Source organism: Muntiacus reevesi, chromosome 1 (genome assembly GCF_963930625.1).
Source record: "Muntiacus reevesi chromosome 1, mMunRee1.1, whole genome shotgun sequence".
In the NCBI taxonomy this organism is placed as follows: Eukaryota; Metazoa; Chordata; class Mammalia; order Artiodactyla; family Cervidae; genus Muntiacus; species Muntiacus reevesi.
The window spans coordinates 196861625-196875426 of NC_089249.1; the positions used below are offsets into that span (position 1 = coordinate 196861625).

General features: G+C 53.1%; 1 protein-coding gene across 6 annotated transcripts; it reads left to right on the forward strand.

Annotated features, from left to right (window-relative positions):
- The first annotated feature begins 502 nt into the window (after positions 1-502).
- Positions 503-13755, forward strand: LOC136155805 (mitochondrial adenyl nucleotide antiporter SLC25A23-like). 6 transcript variants are annotated; one of them, XM_065917927.1, is made up of 10 exons: positions 504-865; positions 1914-2040; positions 2597-2684; positions 2973-3084; positions 4088-4246; positions 4338-4490; positions 4692-4799; positions 6096-6263; positions 10957-11107; positions 13381-13755. In XM_065917927.1, the coding sequence occupies exons 1-10, from the start codon at positions 710-712 to the stop codon at positions 13461-13463; spliced, it is 1305 nt and encodes a 434-aa protein (XP_065773999.1). In that variant the 5' UTR covers positions 504-709; the 3' UTR covers positions 13464-13755. The 6 variants fall into 6 exon arrangements, with proteins under 6 accessions (XP_065773998.1, XP_065774000.1, XP_065773999.1 ...); XM_065917926.1 differs by lacking the exon at positions 13381-13755 and having other exon boundaries at positions 503-865; positions 10957-11441; XM_065917928.1 differs by lacking the exons at positions 10957-11107; positions 13381-13755 and adding an exon at positions 6719-8090 and having other exon boundaries at positions 503-865.
- Positions 13756-13802: the final 47 nt, after the last annotated feature.

Here is a 13802-nt window from a genome sequence, read left to right on the forward strand (position 1 = left end):
TTGCGGCTCTGGCCAATAGGAAACCGACTTTGCAGCAGCCCGACGCGTTGATCTTCCGTTTCCCAGGCTGAGTGGAACCGAGAAAGGAGGCGCACGGGCGGGATGACAGCACGGCTAGATATTGTGCTTCAGTGGCCGCGTAGGGAATGTGATTGGAGCGGGAGGGCTGTTGCAGGCCTAGATGGCGCAGAGTTGGTCCTTGAGAACGTCTAGGAAAAAAGAGAACTTTAGTTCCTGATGAAAATTAGTAAAGGCGGGAGGTCAAGTGGAACGGGATTACGTAACCCAATCCTTGAGATCTCCTTACCTCGCCTCCTTGGGCAGAGGGTAAACTGAGGCACGTGGAAAGGGAGCTACGAAACCAGACCTGAGATATTGCTCTCTCCAGCCACTCCATTTCCAGAATGAATGTGGTGCTCCCTAGGTTGTGCTAATACCGGGGCATCCCTGACCCACCCCACCCCCCAGCTCCGCCCTCAGCCCCCTCCCCCCCAAAGCGGGTCGGGGAAGGAGAAGCAAGTTCTGGCGCGGGCGGCGACGGCTAGCAGTCACCGCCTCCTACAAGTGCCGGAGCCCGGCAGGCAGCGCGGAGGCTGCGGTGGCTGTGGCCGCGGAGCTGGCCCTGCGGGGCCCCGGGGGGGAGGGGGAGCCGTCAAGCCCCCGCTGAGGCCGCCGCTGCCGGGCCTCCCCTCCCCCCCGGGCTGGCGCCATGCGGGGGGGCCCGGGCGATGCCGAGCGGCGTCAGCGCTGGGGTCGCCTCTTCGAAGAGCTGGACAGTAACAAGGATGGTCGCGTGGACATTCGCGAGTTGCGCCAGGGACTGGCCCGGCTGGGCGGGGGCGATCCGGACCGCGGCGCCCAACAGGTACCCCCGCTGGGATACCCCTCCTGGTGCGCGGCGCTGGGCCCTACTGGCGCCGGGTAATCTGAGCCCCTGAATGGAGCGCCGCGAGTCGCCCGTGACAGCCTGTGCCTAGCTTGAGCGTCCCTGTCTCTTTGCCCGTGCCCGCCCGTGTCCGGGCCTAACGGGATCGCTCAAGATAGGACCACCAAGGCCCCAGGCCTGCAGTCCAGGCTGCCAAACCTGTCCCCCTCCTCCCTCTGGGTGGAGGATGTCTGCCAGGGAATGGGGCCACGTGCGCTTTTCTGCCCACTGCCCTGGACACACCCTCCTCTGAACTCTTTGCACAACCCAGAGACATGGCCTGCACCCACCTACAGGAAACATGCCCTCCCCTCCCTCCTACCCGGCTCTGGGCACCCACTACTCTCCCAGGCAGCTGCCCCAGACTCTATGTTTACATTCCCTTCCCTGTCCTTTCTAGGACTTGGCTCAATGCCCCAAGTTGTCCCAGCCAAGGACCCAATCCTATCTGAGGCTGCCCTCAGCTGGGGATGATCCTATCCAAGCAGGAACTTGACCCCAATCCCTCTACACCTGAAGACCCACATGCCACTGGACTGTCTCCATAGAACCCTGAGACCTCCAGTCACCCTCCCACTTTACAGATGGGTAAACAGAGGCCCAGTGGATGCTCAGTGTGGTTGTGTCCTTGCTACCACATCTCTCAGTGCCATCTCCAGTGAGAGCTCTTGAAACTGCCACTCAGACAAGTCCTAGTAAGAGACAGCTGGAAGGACAGGTTGCAGAAACAAGAACCCAAATCCACCTACCTACTTCCCAGCTCTGTAACCTTGGGCAAGTTACTTGACCTTGATGAGCCTCATTTTGCTCACCAGGAAAGTTGGATAACTGCTGTCCACCTCACAGACCTACCATGGCCTTGGGCATCTTGTTGAGGGGAGAGCTGATGGCAGGGTGGTGGGCCCAGGTTCCTGGGACATAAGCTTGTCATGCCCCACATTGTGGGAGCAGCTTTTAGGAGCTCCCTCTGACCTTTCTCCCCTGCCAGGGCATCCCCCCTGAGGGTGACAGTGACCCAGATGGCGGCCTTGACCTGGAGGAGTTTATCCTCTACCTGCAGGAGCGGGAACAGCGCCTTTTACTTCTGTTCCACAGTCTGGACCAGAATCAGGATGGTAAGGCCAGGGGATGGGGCTGTGGGGGCCCTGGAGACCCCAGTGAGGTTAGAACTGGCAATGCCAGGAGGAAGCGGGGAGGGCCGCTTCTCCCTGATGACTCACAGGCTATTTCGGGAGCTCTCCTCACCCTCAGCTAGGTGGTTCAGGGCCCAGCTGGTCTATCCCACCTCCTTTTCCTAATGGGTGGGACCCTATTATTTATTAGTCATATTATTTGTGGTGCAAAGATTCCCCTCCCCACATTGCTTCTGGATTCCCTGTGAGACAGAGCCACCCCCATCGTATTTTCTGGATGTCCAATATGGCCTCAACTCCCTGTGGCATGGGAACCCCAATAATTACCCCTGGACTTAATCCTTCATTCATTCAGCAAATGCAAGTCCCTCCCAATATGAACCAATTCCACCTCTCTGATCCCAATGGGTCAAGGGACCCTCACCACAACCCTGCCACACACCTCACCTTGGGTTCCTGTGTGCCCTGGTCTTGTTAGACATCCCCAGTCCATTCTGGTCCTCTGACTCGGGGTCCCCCCCTTGGGCCCCCTCCCCAGGTCAGATTGATGTCTCTGAGATCCAGCAGAGTTTCCGAGCCCTGGGCATTTCCATCTCGCTGGAACAGGCAGAGAAAATCCTGCACAGGTGAGTGGCTGGGTCCACAATCCCAGGTAACTCAGATCCCTGAGACCCCCTCAGCCACCTCGAGCCTCTGAGCCCTGGACCCAATCCCAGGGAGGGAGTGGAGCTGAGATCTTGGGCCAGTTGCTTTTCCTCTCTGAGCCTCAGTGTGCCCCTCTGTAAAATGGGGGGCTTCACAGTGTCAAGGAGCTCAGTCTCCTCCCCAAACAAACCAGAATCTCCCACCTCCCTCAACTCACCTCCCAGCCCCAGGCACTGATTCTGTCCCACCTGTGCCCCTCTCCCCACCAGCATGGACCGTGATGGCACCATGACCATTGACTGGCAGGAGTGGCGTGACCACTTCCTGTTGCATTCGCTGGAGAACGTGGAAGATGTGCTGTATTTTTGGAAGCATTCCACGGTGAGGTGGGGGTGACGATCCCAGCCTGGTGGTCGGGACCTCTCTTTCCCAAGGCATAGGGGCAGGGGCTGGATCGGCACTCTAGTGGGAGGAGCCACTGGGAGCAGCCTGAGGGTGAGGTTCTGCTCTCCTCTTCCTCCATCTGGGGCTCTGGGAGCTGATGGGAGCTGATGGGAGCCCTTCAGGCTTACTGTGGGGCCTTGGGGAGTTAGGCAAGAGAGGGCTCACCAGATGGGGCATCTGGTCTCCCACCTTCTACCCACGCAGCTCTCCTTCTGCTGGTTTCTAGTTCTGCCCAATAAAGAATTCTGCTGCTGAAAAGACAAGTTAGGAAGCCACTGTTTTTGGAGGGTCTGATGGGATCCATTAGAAATTGAGGGAAGAAGTGCACTGGATTGTCATTTCTGGGATGGGAATCCCTAACTGATGCTTCTGATAGGATCTGATGGCATCTGGAGGGAATCCATCCTTGGGATCTGCTGAGAATCTCTTGAGAGATCCAGATTCCCACCCTGGGAGACCTATGAGGGGCTTGGTTAAGAAGTCCACAAGTGGAGATACTAGAGGGCGCTAGAGGGCGGATGATCTCTGTGGGGGAGACCTGTGAGATCAGGGGGAGACCCCAGGAGAGAGTCTCTGGGCTCCTGATATGGGAAGCCCCTGAAAGGATCTTGTGTGGCCCTGGAGGAATCTTCTGGAATCCTTATGTGAGAGACCCTATGGATGGAATCCTGCAGAGGGATTTCATTGGCCCTGGAGGGATCTTTATGGAGCAGAGGCTTGAATAGGAGGCTTTGATGGGATTTGGTGGAGGTCCCCAGGAAGGATGTTACCTCTCATGGAGACTGCAGGGCTAGATCTGGTAGGGATCTGAGAGAGATCTCTTGGACTGGTGGACTCTCTGGGTATCCTAGAATTCATGGGGGAGATGCCCCAGTTTAGAGCAGGGTCACATCTTCCCAGCCCCAGTGGGTCATGACACCCCCAACCTCTGCATCCCCAGGTCCTGGATATTGGCGAGTGCCTGACTGTCCCGGATGAGTTCTCGGAGCAGGAGAAGCTGACTGGCATGTGGTGGAAGCAGCTGGTGGCGGGCGCGGTGGCAGGTGCCGTGTCCCGGACAGGCACAGCCCCTCTGGACCGCCTCAAGGTCTTCATGCAGGTGAGAGACCCTGGAGAGACCCACCCCCTCCTTTCCCCAGGCCTGGACCCCTGGAAGGGACCCCGAAGCCACCTTGTCTCCCCCCACCCAGGTCCACGCCTCCAAGACCAACCGGCTGAACATCCTGGGGGGCCTCTGGAGCATGATCCAAGAGGGGGGCGTGCGCTCCCTGTGGCGTGGCAACGGGATTAATGTGCTCAAGATTGCACCTGAGTCAGCGATCAAGTTCATGGCCTATGAGCAGGTGAGGGCAGGTGTGGGGAGGATGGACTGTAGACATGGCGTCTGCAGGATTGGCCCGGGGGTGCGGGAATGTCTGCAGGTCCCCGGGAGTAGGCATCTGCTCCCCTACGGGACGCCCCCAGCAGAAGGACAGCAGAGGGGAAGTTCAAACCCACAGAAGGCCAAGCCCTGAGGTCCCGCCACCTCTGTGTCTCCCTCTCAGATCAAGCGGGCCATCCGGGGGCAACAGGAGACACTGCACGTGCAGGAGCGCTTTGTGGCTGGCTCCCTGGCTGGTGCCACAGCCCAAACCATCATCTACCCCATGGAGGTAAGGAGGAGCCCTGGCAGAGACCTCGTTGTACTGTGGGAGGTCTGCAATCACCGTTTCACTCCAAGGTGTGAAGTGGGATGATCCACTTCACATTGATCCACTAAGCATTGGGTGATCACTTTGTCTCTTCCTGATTCAGACTCATTACAGCAATGCTGTTTCTTGTGTAGCTGGTCTGGGTATCACAGTTTGACATGTGATTTCTGGGGACAGTACTGGTTTGTCGTATCTGACTCTCAGCTCAGTCGTATCTGACTCTGCGACCCCATGGACTGAAGCACACCAGGCTTCCCTGTCCTTCACTATCTCCAGTTTGCTCAAACTCATGTCCATTGAGTCAATGATGCCATCCAACCATCTCATCCTCTGCACGAGAAGGGCCCCCTTCTCCTCCTGCCCTCAGTCATTCCCAGCATCAGGGTCTTTTCCAGTGAGTCGATGCTTCACATCAGGTGGCCAAAGTGCTGGAGCTTCAGCATCAGTCCTTCCAGTGGATAATCAGGGTTGATTTCCTTCAGCATTGGCTGGTTTGATCAGTGTTGGTTTAACTGTTTAGATGACAGTTGTGGGGGCCAGCCACTGATGGATATGCCTCTTTTAAGGATCCTGGTTTCCAGGATGCTTGTCCCCAAGGGAATCATTTCCAAGTGAAACTGTTTTTGGAGAAATCATTTCAAGTTTCAGGTTGTACCAGGCATCAGTTAGGATTAGAGTGATAGAAAACTTAAATCATGTAAATGAAGTCCAGAGGTGAGCAGTTCAGGGGTGGTATAAGTGGCTTCAGAGTGTTGGAGAACAAGAATCTATCTTGTTCTACCACCTCAGCATGCAGCACCCTCCTTATGGACCAAAATGGCTACTTGTGCTCCAGTTACAGCATCCACATTCCAGCCAAGAAGGAAAAACAAAGGAAGGAACACCTCCCTGACTTTAAGGATGCTTTCTGAAAGCCTTACATACTTCTTCACCTTCATCGGCTAGGACTCAGTCACATGGCCACACACCTAGGGAAGCTGAAAAATGTAGTCTATATTTCTAGAGACTGTGTGCTTGCTGAAAATAACAGATTCTATTGCTAAGGGATATTGGGAGACAGTTAGCAGTGGGTGCCACAAGCAACCCTGATAGATGTAACAATTTGTCAGTATAGAGTTTGGAGGCAGAAGATAGATTCTAGAGCAAGTGGTTCTTTTTAATTCAATTATTCTCAGGGTGTCTCCACCCAGCTGTCTTCATTCCTGGATGTTGTGATTCCAAAGGCAGCTTTTCCAGGGATAACCGGGTTCTCCCCAGGTGCTGAAGACGCGGCTGACCCTTCGCCGGACGGGCCAGTACAAGGGGCTGCTGGACTGTGCGTGGCAGATCCTGGAGAGAGAAGGTCCCCGTGCCTTCTACCGTGGCTACCTGCCCAACGTTCTGGGCATCATCCCCTACGCGGGCATCGACCTGGCCGTCTATGAGGTCTGTGGCACTCCCTTCTCTGGGTGGGGTCTGCTCTCCCTGGGGGTCTGAATCAGTTGACCTCCATAGCTATAGGTGGAGAAGCAAAGCACCATGGGCCATGGGATCCTGGGGAACCTTTTCAGGCATTGGACCCCCATCCCCTGCCATTCTTCCACTTCCTACCACAAGAACCTTCCATCTGTAGTTTGGTCTTCCCAGGTCTCAGGACATGTGAAAGTTGGGGACCACTCCAGTTCAGAGAATCAAGGGAGCAGGCAAAGCTGAGCTTCAAAGATGCCCATCTCCTCCCAAAACATGGGTCAAACATGCCTCTACTGCCAAGCCAATGTTTTCTTTAAGGTCTGCCCATTTCGGTGTCCATCGTCACTATAAAATCCACACCCCATGGTCAGCATCTTGGGACCTTTAGCAGGAGAGGAAGGAGCTGGGAGTTTTTGCTGTTTCTCTTCCAGGGGCCTCATCCATTGCTTTTCCCATCTCCTGGAAGGATCACCAGGGTCTCCTGGCACAGAAGTCCCCAGGCATCCCTGCCCCGATGTTTGTATCCAGCCCAGCTTCCTGGGTGGGCAACCTGTCCAGTTGCCAACTCAAAAGGGTCCTGGGCTTGGTTGAATGCTTTGCTGTTGCCATCTTGAATTTGTTTTTCTTTTCATTTGTTTATTTAATTTTGGCTGCCCTGGGTCCTCATTGCTGCATTCATGCCTTCTCTAGTTGTGGCATGCGAGGGCTGCTCTCTAGTTGCGGTGCACAGGTTTCTCATTGCAGTGGCTTCTCTTGTTGCAGAGCACAGGCTCTAGGGTGCGTGGGCTTCAGGGGTTATGGCCCTTGGGCTCTAGATCTCAGGCTCAGTAGTTGTGGCTCACGGGCTTAGTTGCCCTGTGACATGTGGGATCTTCCCAGACCAGGGATCAAACTCATGTCCTTTGCGCTGGCAGGTGGGTTCTTAACCTCTGGACCACCAGGAAAATCCCGTCTTAAAATTTTCAGTAATTTTTGAACAGGGAACCTCCCTTATTTTTATTTCGCACTGGGTCCCACAAATGACACAGCTGGTCCTGATCTGAGATGCCCCATACATGCCAACCCTACCTACCCTACCAGCACCCAGCATCTACATAGCCAAATGAGATAAAGCTTCATTCATTCATTCATTTGTTGGTTTAGCAACTGTTTCCTAAGCATCCATAAGTGCCTGGCACTGCGCTGGCTGCTGCATTCAAGGTTGTTGTTCAGTTGCCAAATTGTGTCTGACTCTGTGTGACCCCATGGACTGCAGCACACCAGGCTTTCCTGTCCTTCACTATCTCCCTGAGTTTGCTCAAACTCACATCCATTGAGTCAGTGATACCATCCAACTATCTCATCCTCTGTCACCCCCTTCTCCTCTTGCCCTCCATCTTTCCCAGCATCAGGGTCTTTTCCAGTGAATCAGCTGTTTGCTCACATGGCCGAAGTATTGGAGCTTCAGCGTCAGTCCTTCCAACGCATGCATTCAAAGAGTACAACATAATTCTTGTCCTCCTGGGATACCCCTCCAGTGAACAAAGAAGGCAGTAAACCAGCAAATAAATAGTTTCAGATCCTGAAAAGTTCTCAGAAGACAACAAAGAGAATGTATAATCGAAAGTAACTGTGGGCAGGAGGAGGCATGGCTGGGAATGCCTCTGAGAGGTGATGCTGGAGTGATGTGTTGAATATATATCAAAAGAGAGTGTGAACAAAGCAGAGGGCATAGCCAATGCCAAGGACCAAACACAGGAATGAATTTGGTCTCTTGAAGGAGTGAAAGTCTCTTTTTTTTTTCTATTACAGCTTACTGCAAGATATAGAATATAGTTCCTTGTACTATACAGTAGAACCTTGTTGTTTATTTTATATACTGTAGTTTGTATCTATGGGACTTCCCTGTAGCTCAGATGATAAAGAATCTTCCTGCAATGCAGGAGACCTGCGTTCGATCCCTGGATCAGGAAGATCCCTTGGAGAAGGAAATGGCAACCTGCTCCAGTATTCTTGCCTGGAGAAATCCACAGAGGAGCCTGGTGGGCTACAGTCCATGGGGTTGCAAAAAGTCAGACACAACTGAGCTACTGACACACACAAACAGTTTGTATCTGCTAATCCCAAACTCCAAATTTATCCCTCCCCTCTCACTTTTCCCTTTTGGTAACCATAAGTTTTTTTTTCTGGGTCTGGAGTCTGTTTCTGTTTCATAGATAAGTTCATTTGTATAGTATTTTAGATTCCACATACAAGTGATATCACATGGTATTTGTCTTTCTCTGTCTGACTTACTTCACTTAGCATGATCATCTCTAGGTCCATCCATGTTGCTGCAAATGGCATTATTTCATCCTTTTTTATGGATGACTAGTAGTTCATTGTATATAAGTACCACATCTTATATGGTACTTATTTAAGTATTTATATGGTCAGTGGACATTTATTTCCCTGTCTCAACTATTGTGAATAGTGGTGGATGTATCTTTTCAAATTATAGTTTTGTCCAAATATATGCCCAGGAGTGGGGTTGCTGGATCAAATGGCAGCTCTATTTTTAGTTTTTTAAGGAACCTCCATACTGTTTTCCACAGTAGTTATACCAACTTATATTCCCTCCAAAAGTGTAGGAAGGTTTCCTTTTCTCCACACCCTCTCCAGCATTTATTATTTGTAGACTCTTAAATGATGGCCACTCTGACCAGTGTGAGGTGATACATCACTGTAGTTTTGATTTACATTTCTCCAATAATTAGCAACATTGAGCATCTTTTCACATTCCCGTGGGCCATCTAAATGTCTTCTTTGGAGAAATGTCTTTTTAGGTCTTCGGCCCATTTTTTGATTAGATTGATTGGTTGTTTTGCTGTTGAAGAGTGGAAGTCCTGAGTGGCTGGACAGAGTTGACGTCAGCAAGGACTCAAAGATCACGAGTTTGGGTTTCTCCCAAAGGTGATAGGAAGCCATTAAGACTCCTGAGCAGATATAAGACACAGCCTTATATCATTCATTCTTCACCCCAAAAGGGATTTCAGAGGTCTAAGTAGTTTGAGAGGCCCTGTGCCTTCTTGACATTTCAAGATCTTAATTAGTCTCTTAAAGACTCTGAGAAGTCCTGCAGAAACATTATTTACTCTTTTTTAAGCACATAAGTTGGCCATACTTACCCAGGTGTTAAAACCTCTTTTTAACAGAACTGTTCTTAAAAACTCATGAAACATCTAATTGGCTAATGCAACTCTAGCCCCAAAGTCAGTATAGTAAATACTTCTCATTTGCCCCTTCCATGCCCAGACCAGACATCACCAATCCAGTATCACACTTCAGTCTGTCTTAGCACAGTTCTGGGAAGCCATTAGCAATGGATTAAGATTGACTCAGGAAATGCAACCTATGAGCCTTTCCAGTCCCAAGGTCAGAAAAAAGATCCTGGACTTACAGAGGCCTCACAGAAGGCCTCAGAAGGGATTGGCCAAGAGCATAGCTCTGGACTTGGGGTTGACTCTGAATGTTGATTGTCACCTTTATCTTGTGGCTTTGGGCAAGTAACTTCCCTTGAGCCTCGGTTTCTCATCAGTGAAATGGGGATAGTAATTGTTATTTAGTCATATCAGTCATATCTGACTCTTTACAACTCTACGGACTGTAGCCTGCCAGGTTCTTCTGTCCATGGAATTTTCCAGGCAAGAATACTGGAGTGGATTGCCATTTCCTTTTCCAGGGGATCTTCCCGACCCAGGGATTGAACCCATGTTTCCTGATTGGCAGGGGGATTCTTTACTGAGCCACCAGAGAAACCCATAAAATAGGTCTAATTGGGCTAAAATCAAGGTGTCAGCAAGGCTTCTTTCCTTTAGGAGGCTCTAGGAGAGAATCCGTTTTCTTACATTTTCCAGTTTCTGGCGGCCCACGTTCATTGGCTCGTGGCCCCTTCTCCATCTTCAAGGTCAGCAACACGGCCTCTTCCGCCACCTCAAGTCTCTCGTGTCTGTTTCTGTCATCACATCTCCTTCTCTGACTTTTAGAAGACTTGTGATGACATCGGGCCCACTTGAAAGCTCTAGGATAATCTCCCACCTCCAGATTTTTAACTTAATCCTGTTTGCAAAGTCCCTTTTGCCACGGAAAGTATCCTATTCACAGATTCCAGGGATGAGGGCAGGAACAATAGGGGGCCATTATTCCACATACCAGAGAGGGTCTGTGAGTGTGCACAGTTGCATCTGACTTTTTGCAACCCCATGGACTGTAGCCCACCAGGCTCCTCCGTCCATGGGATTTTCCAGGCAAGAGTACTGGAATGGGTAGCCATTTCCTTCTCCAGGGAATCTTCCCCACCCAGGGATCAAACTCAGGTCTCCCATATCGCAGGCAGATCTTTTACCATCTGAGTCATCAGGGAAGCCCAGAAAGAGTCTAGGTGAGGTTTTTTTTTTTGGTTTTTGGCCCCACGGTGCAGCAGGCATGTGGGGTCTTAGTTCCCCCACTGGGAACTGGCTGGAATCCAGGCCCCCTACATTAGAAGTGCACAGTCTTAACCACCGGACCACCAGGGAAGTCCCCTTTAGGTGAGGTCTAAAAAAGAGCCTGCATGGCTAAGACCAACTGTCAGAGGATACAGAAGCCAGCCAGCAGGGTCCTGGTGTCCCCTAGCTCCCTCCCACCCTCCTTCCTTCTCCGCCCCTCCCAGACCCTGAAGAACCAGTGGCTCCAGCAGTATAGCCACGACTCAGCTGACCCGGGCATCCTCGTCCTCCTGGCCTGTGGCACCATCTCCAGCACGTGCGGCCAGATAGCCAGCTACCCGCTGGCCCTGGTCCGGACCCGCATGCAGGCCCAAGGTGAGGCCTGGGTGGGACGAGGAGACAGGGAAGGTCTCACGACTCGGGCCCATCTCCCCATCCCCCAGCTCCTCCTCCTGAGAAAGCAGAGTCCCAGGCCGGGATCCTCCTGGAATTTGGATTGGCCTTGACTCAAGTCCTGACTTTTCTCTGGTCAGGACCGCAAAAGGGCCGCAGTTTACACTTTTGTGACACTGGAATGGGAGCCCCTTATCCTAAGCGGGAGAACAGACACAGTCAGTACTGGATGAGCATCCCAGTGATCTCAGTTGGGAGGCAAGCTTTCTGGGCGGGTTCTTTGAGTTCTAATTTGCAAGGCTGGGTTATAGCAAGGCCAGGGAGCAACAGGGCCGGGCTACAGGCTACAGTTGTTCTATTGTGTTTCTCTGGATTGTTTTTTGAGGTTTTTTTCCTAGAATAGAGGGCAGAAAGGCAGGGTCCACACCTTAGGCCAGTCTGCTCAACCTGGGTCTAAAGCCCCAGGCAGGCTTCCTCCTGATTCGCATTTCCCCAAAGTCCTCAACCTTACTGAGACTCCGGCCCGCAGGCCTCCTCTCCCGGCAGCTCACAATTCCACCCAACTCAGGAATTCTCCTAGACCAACTCCAACCGTCCAAGGAAGGACACAGAAATTCTAACCCTCCAGCTCTGACTCTATCGACTCCTGCTCCCAAGGCATCACATGCCCGCTCTGGGTTCTTGACCTCTCAGTGTTCCATGGACACAGCTCTTCAGAGCCCAGACCCCCAGCACCACGGACCGGTACCTACCTTGCCCCCCGACCCGGCCCCAGCGGGCCAGCAGCACTGGCAGGCCGAGCGCCAGGAGCGGCCCCAGGCTCGGGCTCGCCATGGGCCGGGTGACAGGCTGGTGGCACAGGGAAGGGGCTTGTCGCGGGCGCCTCTCCTACCGCATCTCCGGACGGGGGTACCTTCGACCCCGCACCTGGGAGCTGAAGGAGAAAGGCCAGGGCGTGGGGGAGGGAGCCGGATCCAGGCACAGGCCCCTGGAAAGAGCGACCCGTGCCGGCCACCCGCGAGTCCCGCCCCGCCCCGCCGCCAGAGGTCAGAGATTAAAGATTAACTCGGGGCGGTGCGTTCCTGGGCTAGGGTAAGGGGAAGGGGAGGGGAGGGGGGAGGGGGCGGCAGACCCAGCCGCAAGACCTGCCTCCCTACCTGGTCCGGGCGCCTTCGACCTTGTTCCGGGTCTGGATGCCGGTCCTTCGCTCGAACCCTCGGTACGTCGGTCAGTGGCTGGGTCGCACTGTTCCAGCTCCGCCCGCTCACGTGACCCGGAAAGTTTAGTCACTCACCTGGGAGGGGAGCGCACTTCCGGCTTCTGCACCTGAGCCTAGATGAGAGGGCGGGGCCTAGCGGGGGCGGGGCCGCGCCACGGACGCACCTGTAACGGGAACCCAATCCTACAATCGGAAGGCGTAAAAAGAAGTGTAAGCGCGCAGGTGTAAAAGCGGTCTCTCACCTGCACTGCCGGCACACCTGTAGAATTGTCCAGGTGTGGAAACACACAAGGCATGGAGACATCGGTGTATGAAGCACTCTTCTCCTGGGCAGACGGGGATGGGGAGCCTCTAAGGAAAAAACACCTATGTGGGACACACCTGCATGAGAGCTAACGTGTAAAGAAGACATCTGCGCGGATGTGTAAGAACGCCGATGGGACACATCTGCTTTGAAACACGTCTATGTGGAGTGTAGCTGAATGGAAGCCTACCTGTGGGGAAAGCAGCCGTAGAGATCGCAACCTGCCTGCTAACAAACACCCGGCGGAGGCACTGCGGCGCGGGGCACATCTGTTTTGGGAATGCATCTGCATGGCTCACCTATGAAATGAACGAGACTTGCAGGAGGAATTGCCATGTGGAAAGACATTAGAAGCACCTGTACAAGACACACCCGCATGGAAGTACGCCTGTAGGGGACCCAGTTATATGAAAAAGCCCCATATGGATGAACATGTAAATAGAATACACCTGTGGTGGGGGAGGCTGTATAGCGCATTCCTGGGTGGAGGAATACCTGTTGAGACACATACCTGTGAGGTGCAGGAAACAGCCCTGCAGGAGGCACGGCTGCATAGAACTGAGCTCACGTGAGAGGGAGACCTGAGCACGCCTGCGTGGGGCACGCGGACATAGAAGCACATCTGAGGGGGGCTCGTGTGTTCTGAGGTCCCCCTGTCAAGCATGCACCTGTGAGAAATCATTTGTTTGGGGCATCTCCGTGTGAAAATACCTGTATCCCTCTGTGTTGTAGGGCACCTGCGAGGGCCACCTGTGAATGAAAACGTCTATGAGGAGACCCTCTGTAAGAGGCTTTGTCTGGAACATACGTGTTAGAGCACACCTATCTGGGCATATTGCCAGGGAACCATATGCCCTCACGGCTGTATCTTTGGATAAAGGAAGATGGTAATAAGACGACCCCATCCTGCAGACTCGAGAGTGAAGAGTTATGGTTAAGGGGAAATTAATCCCTTCCAGGTCATAGATCAACGATGGGTAACAATCCCAGGTCTAGTTAAATCTCTGCTTTGCCCCTTCCTGGGCATATGGACTGGGGTGAGCGGCTTAACCTCCTATTTCCTCATCCGTGAAGTGCGAAAGCCAGTCCTACGTACGTTTTAGGGTTTTAGAGACGACGACGTGAGAGGTGAGTAAAAGACCAGGCTTGTGCAA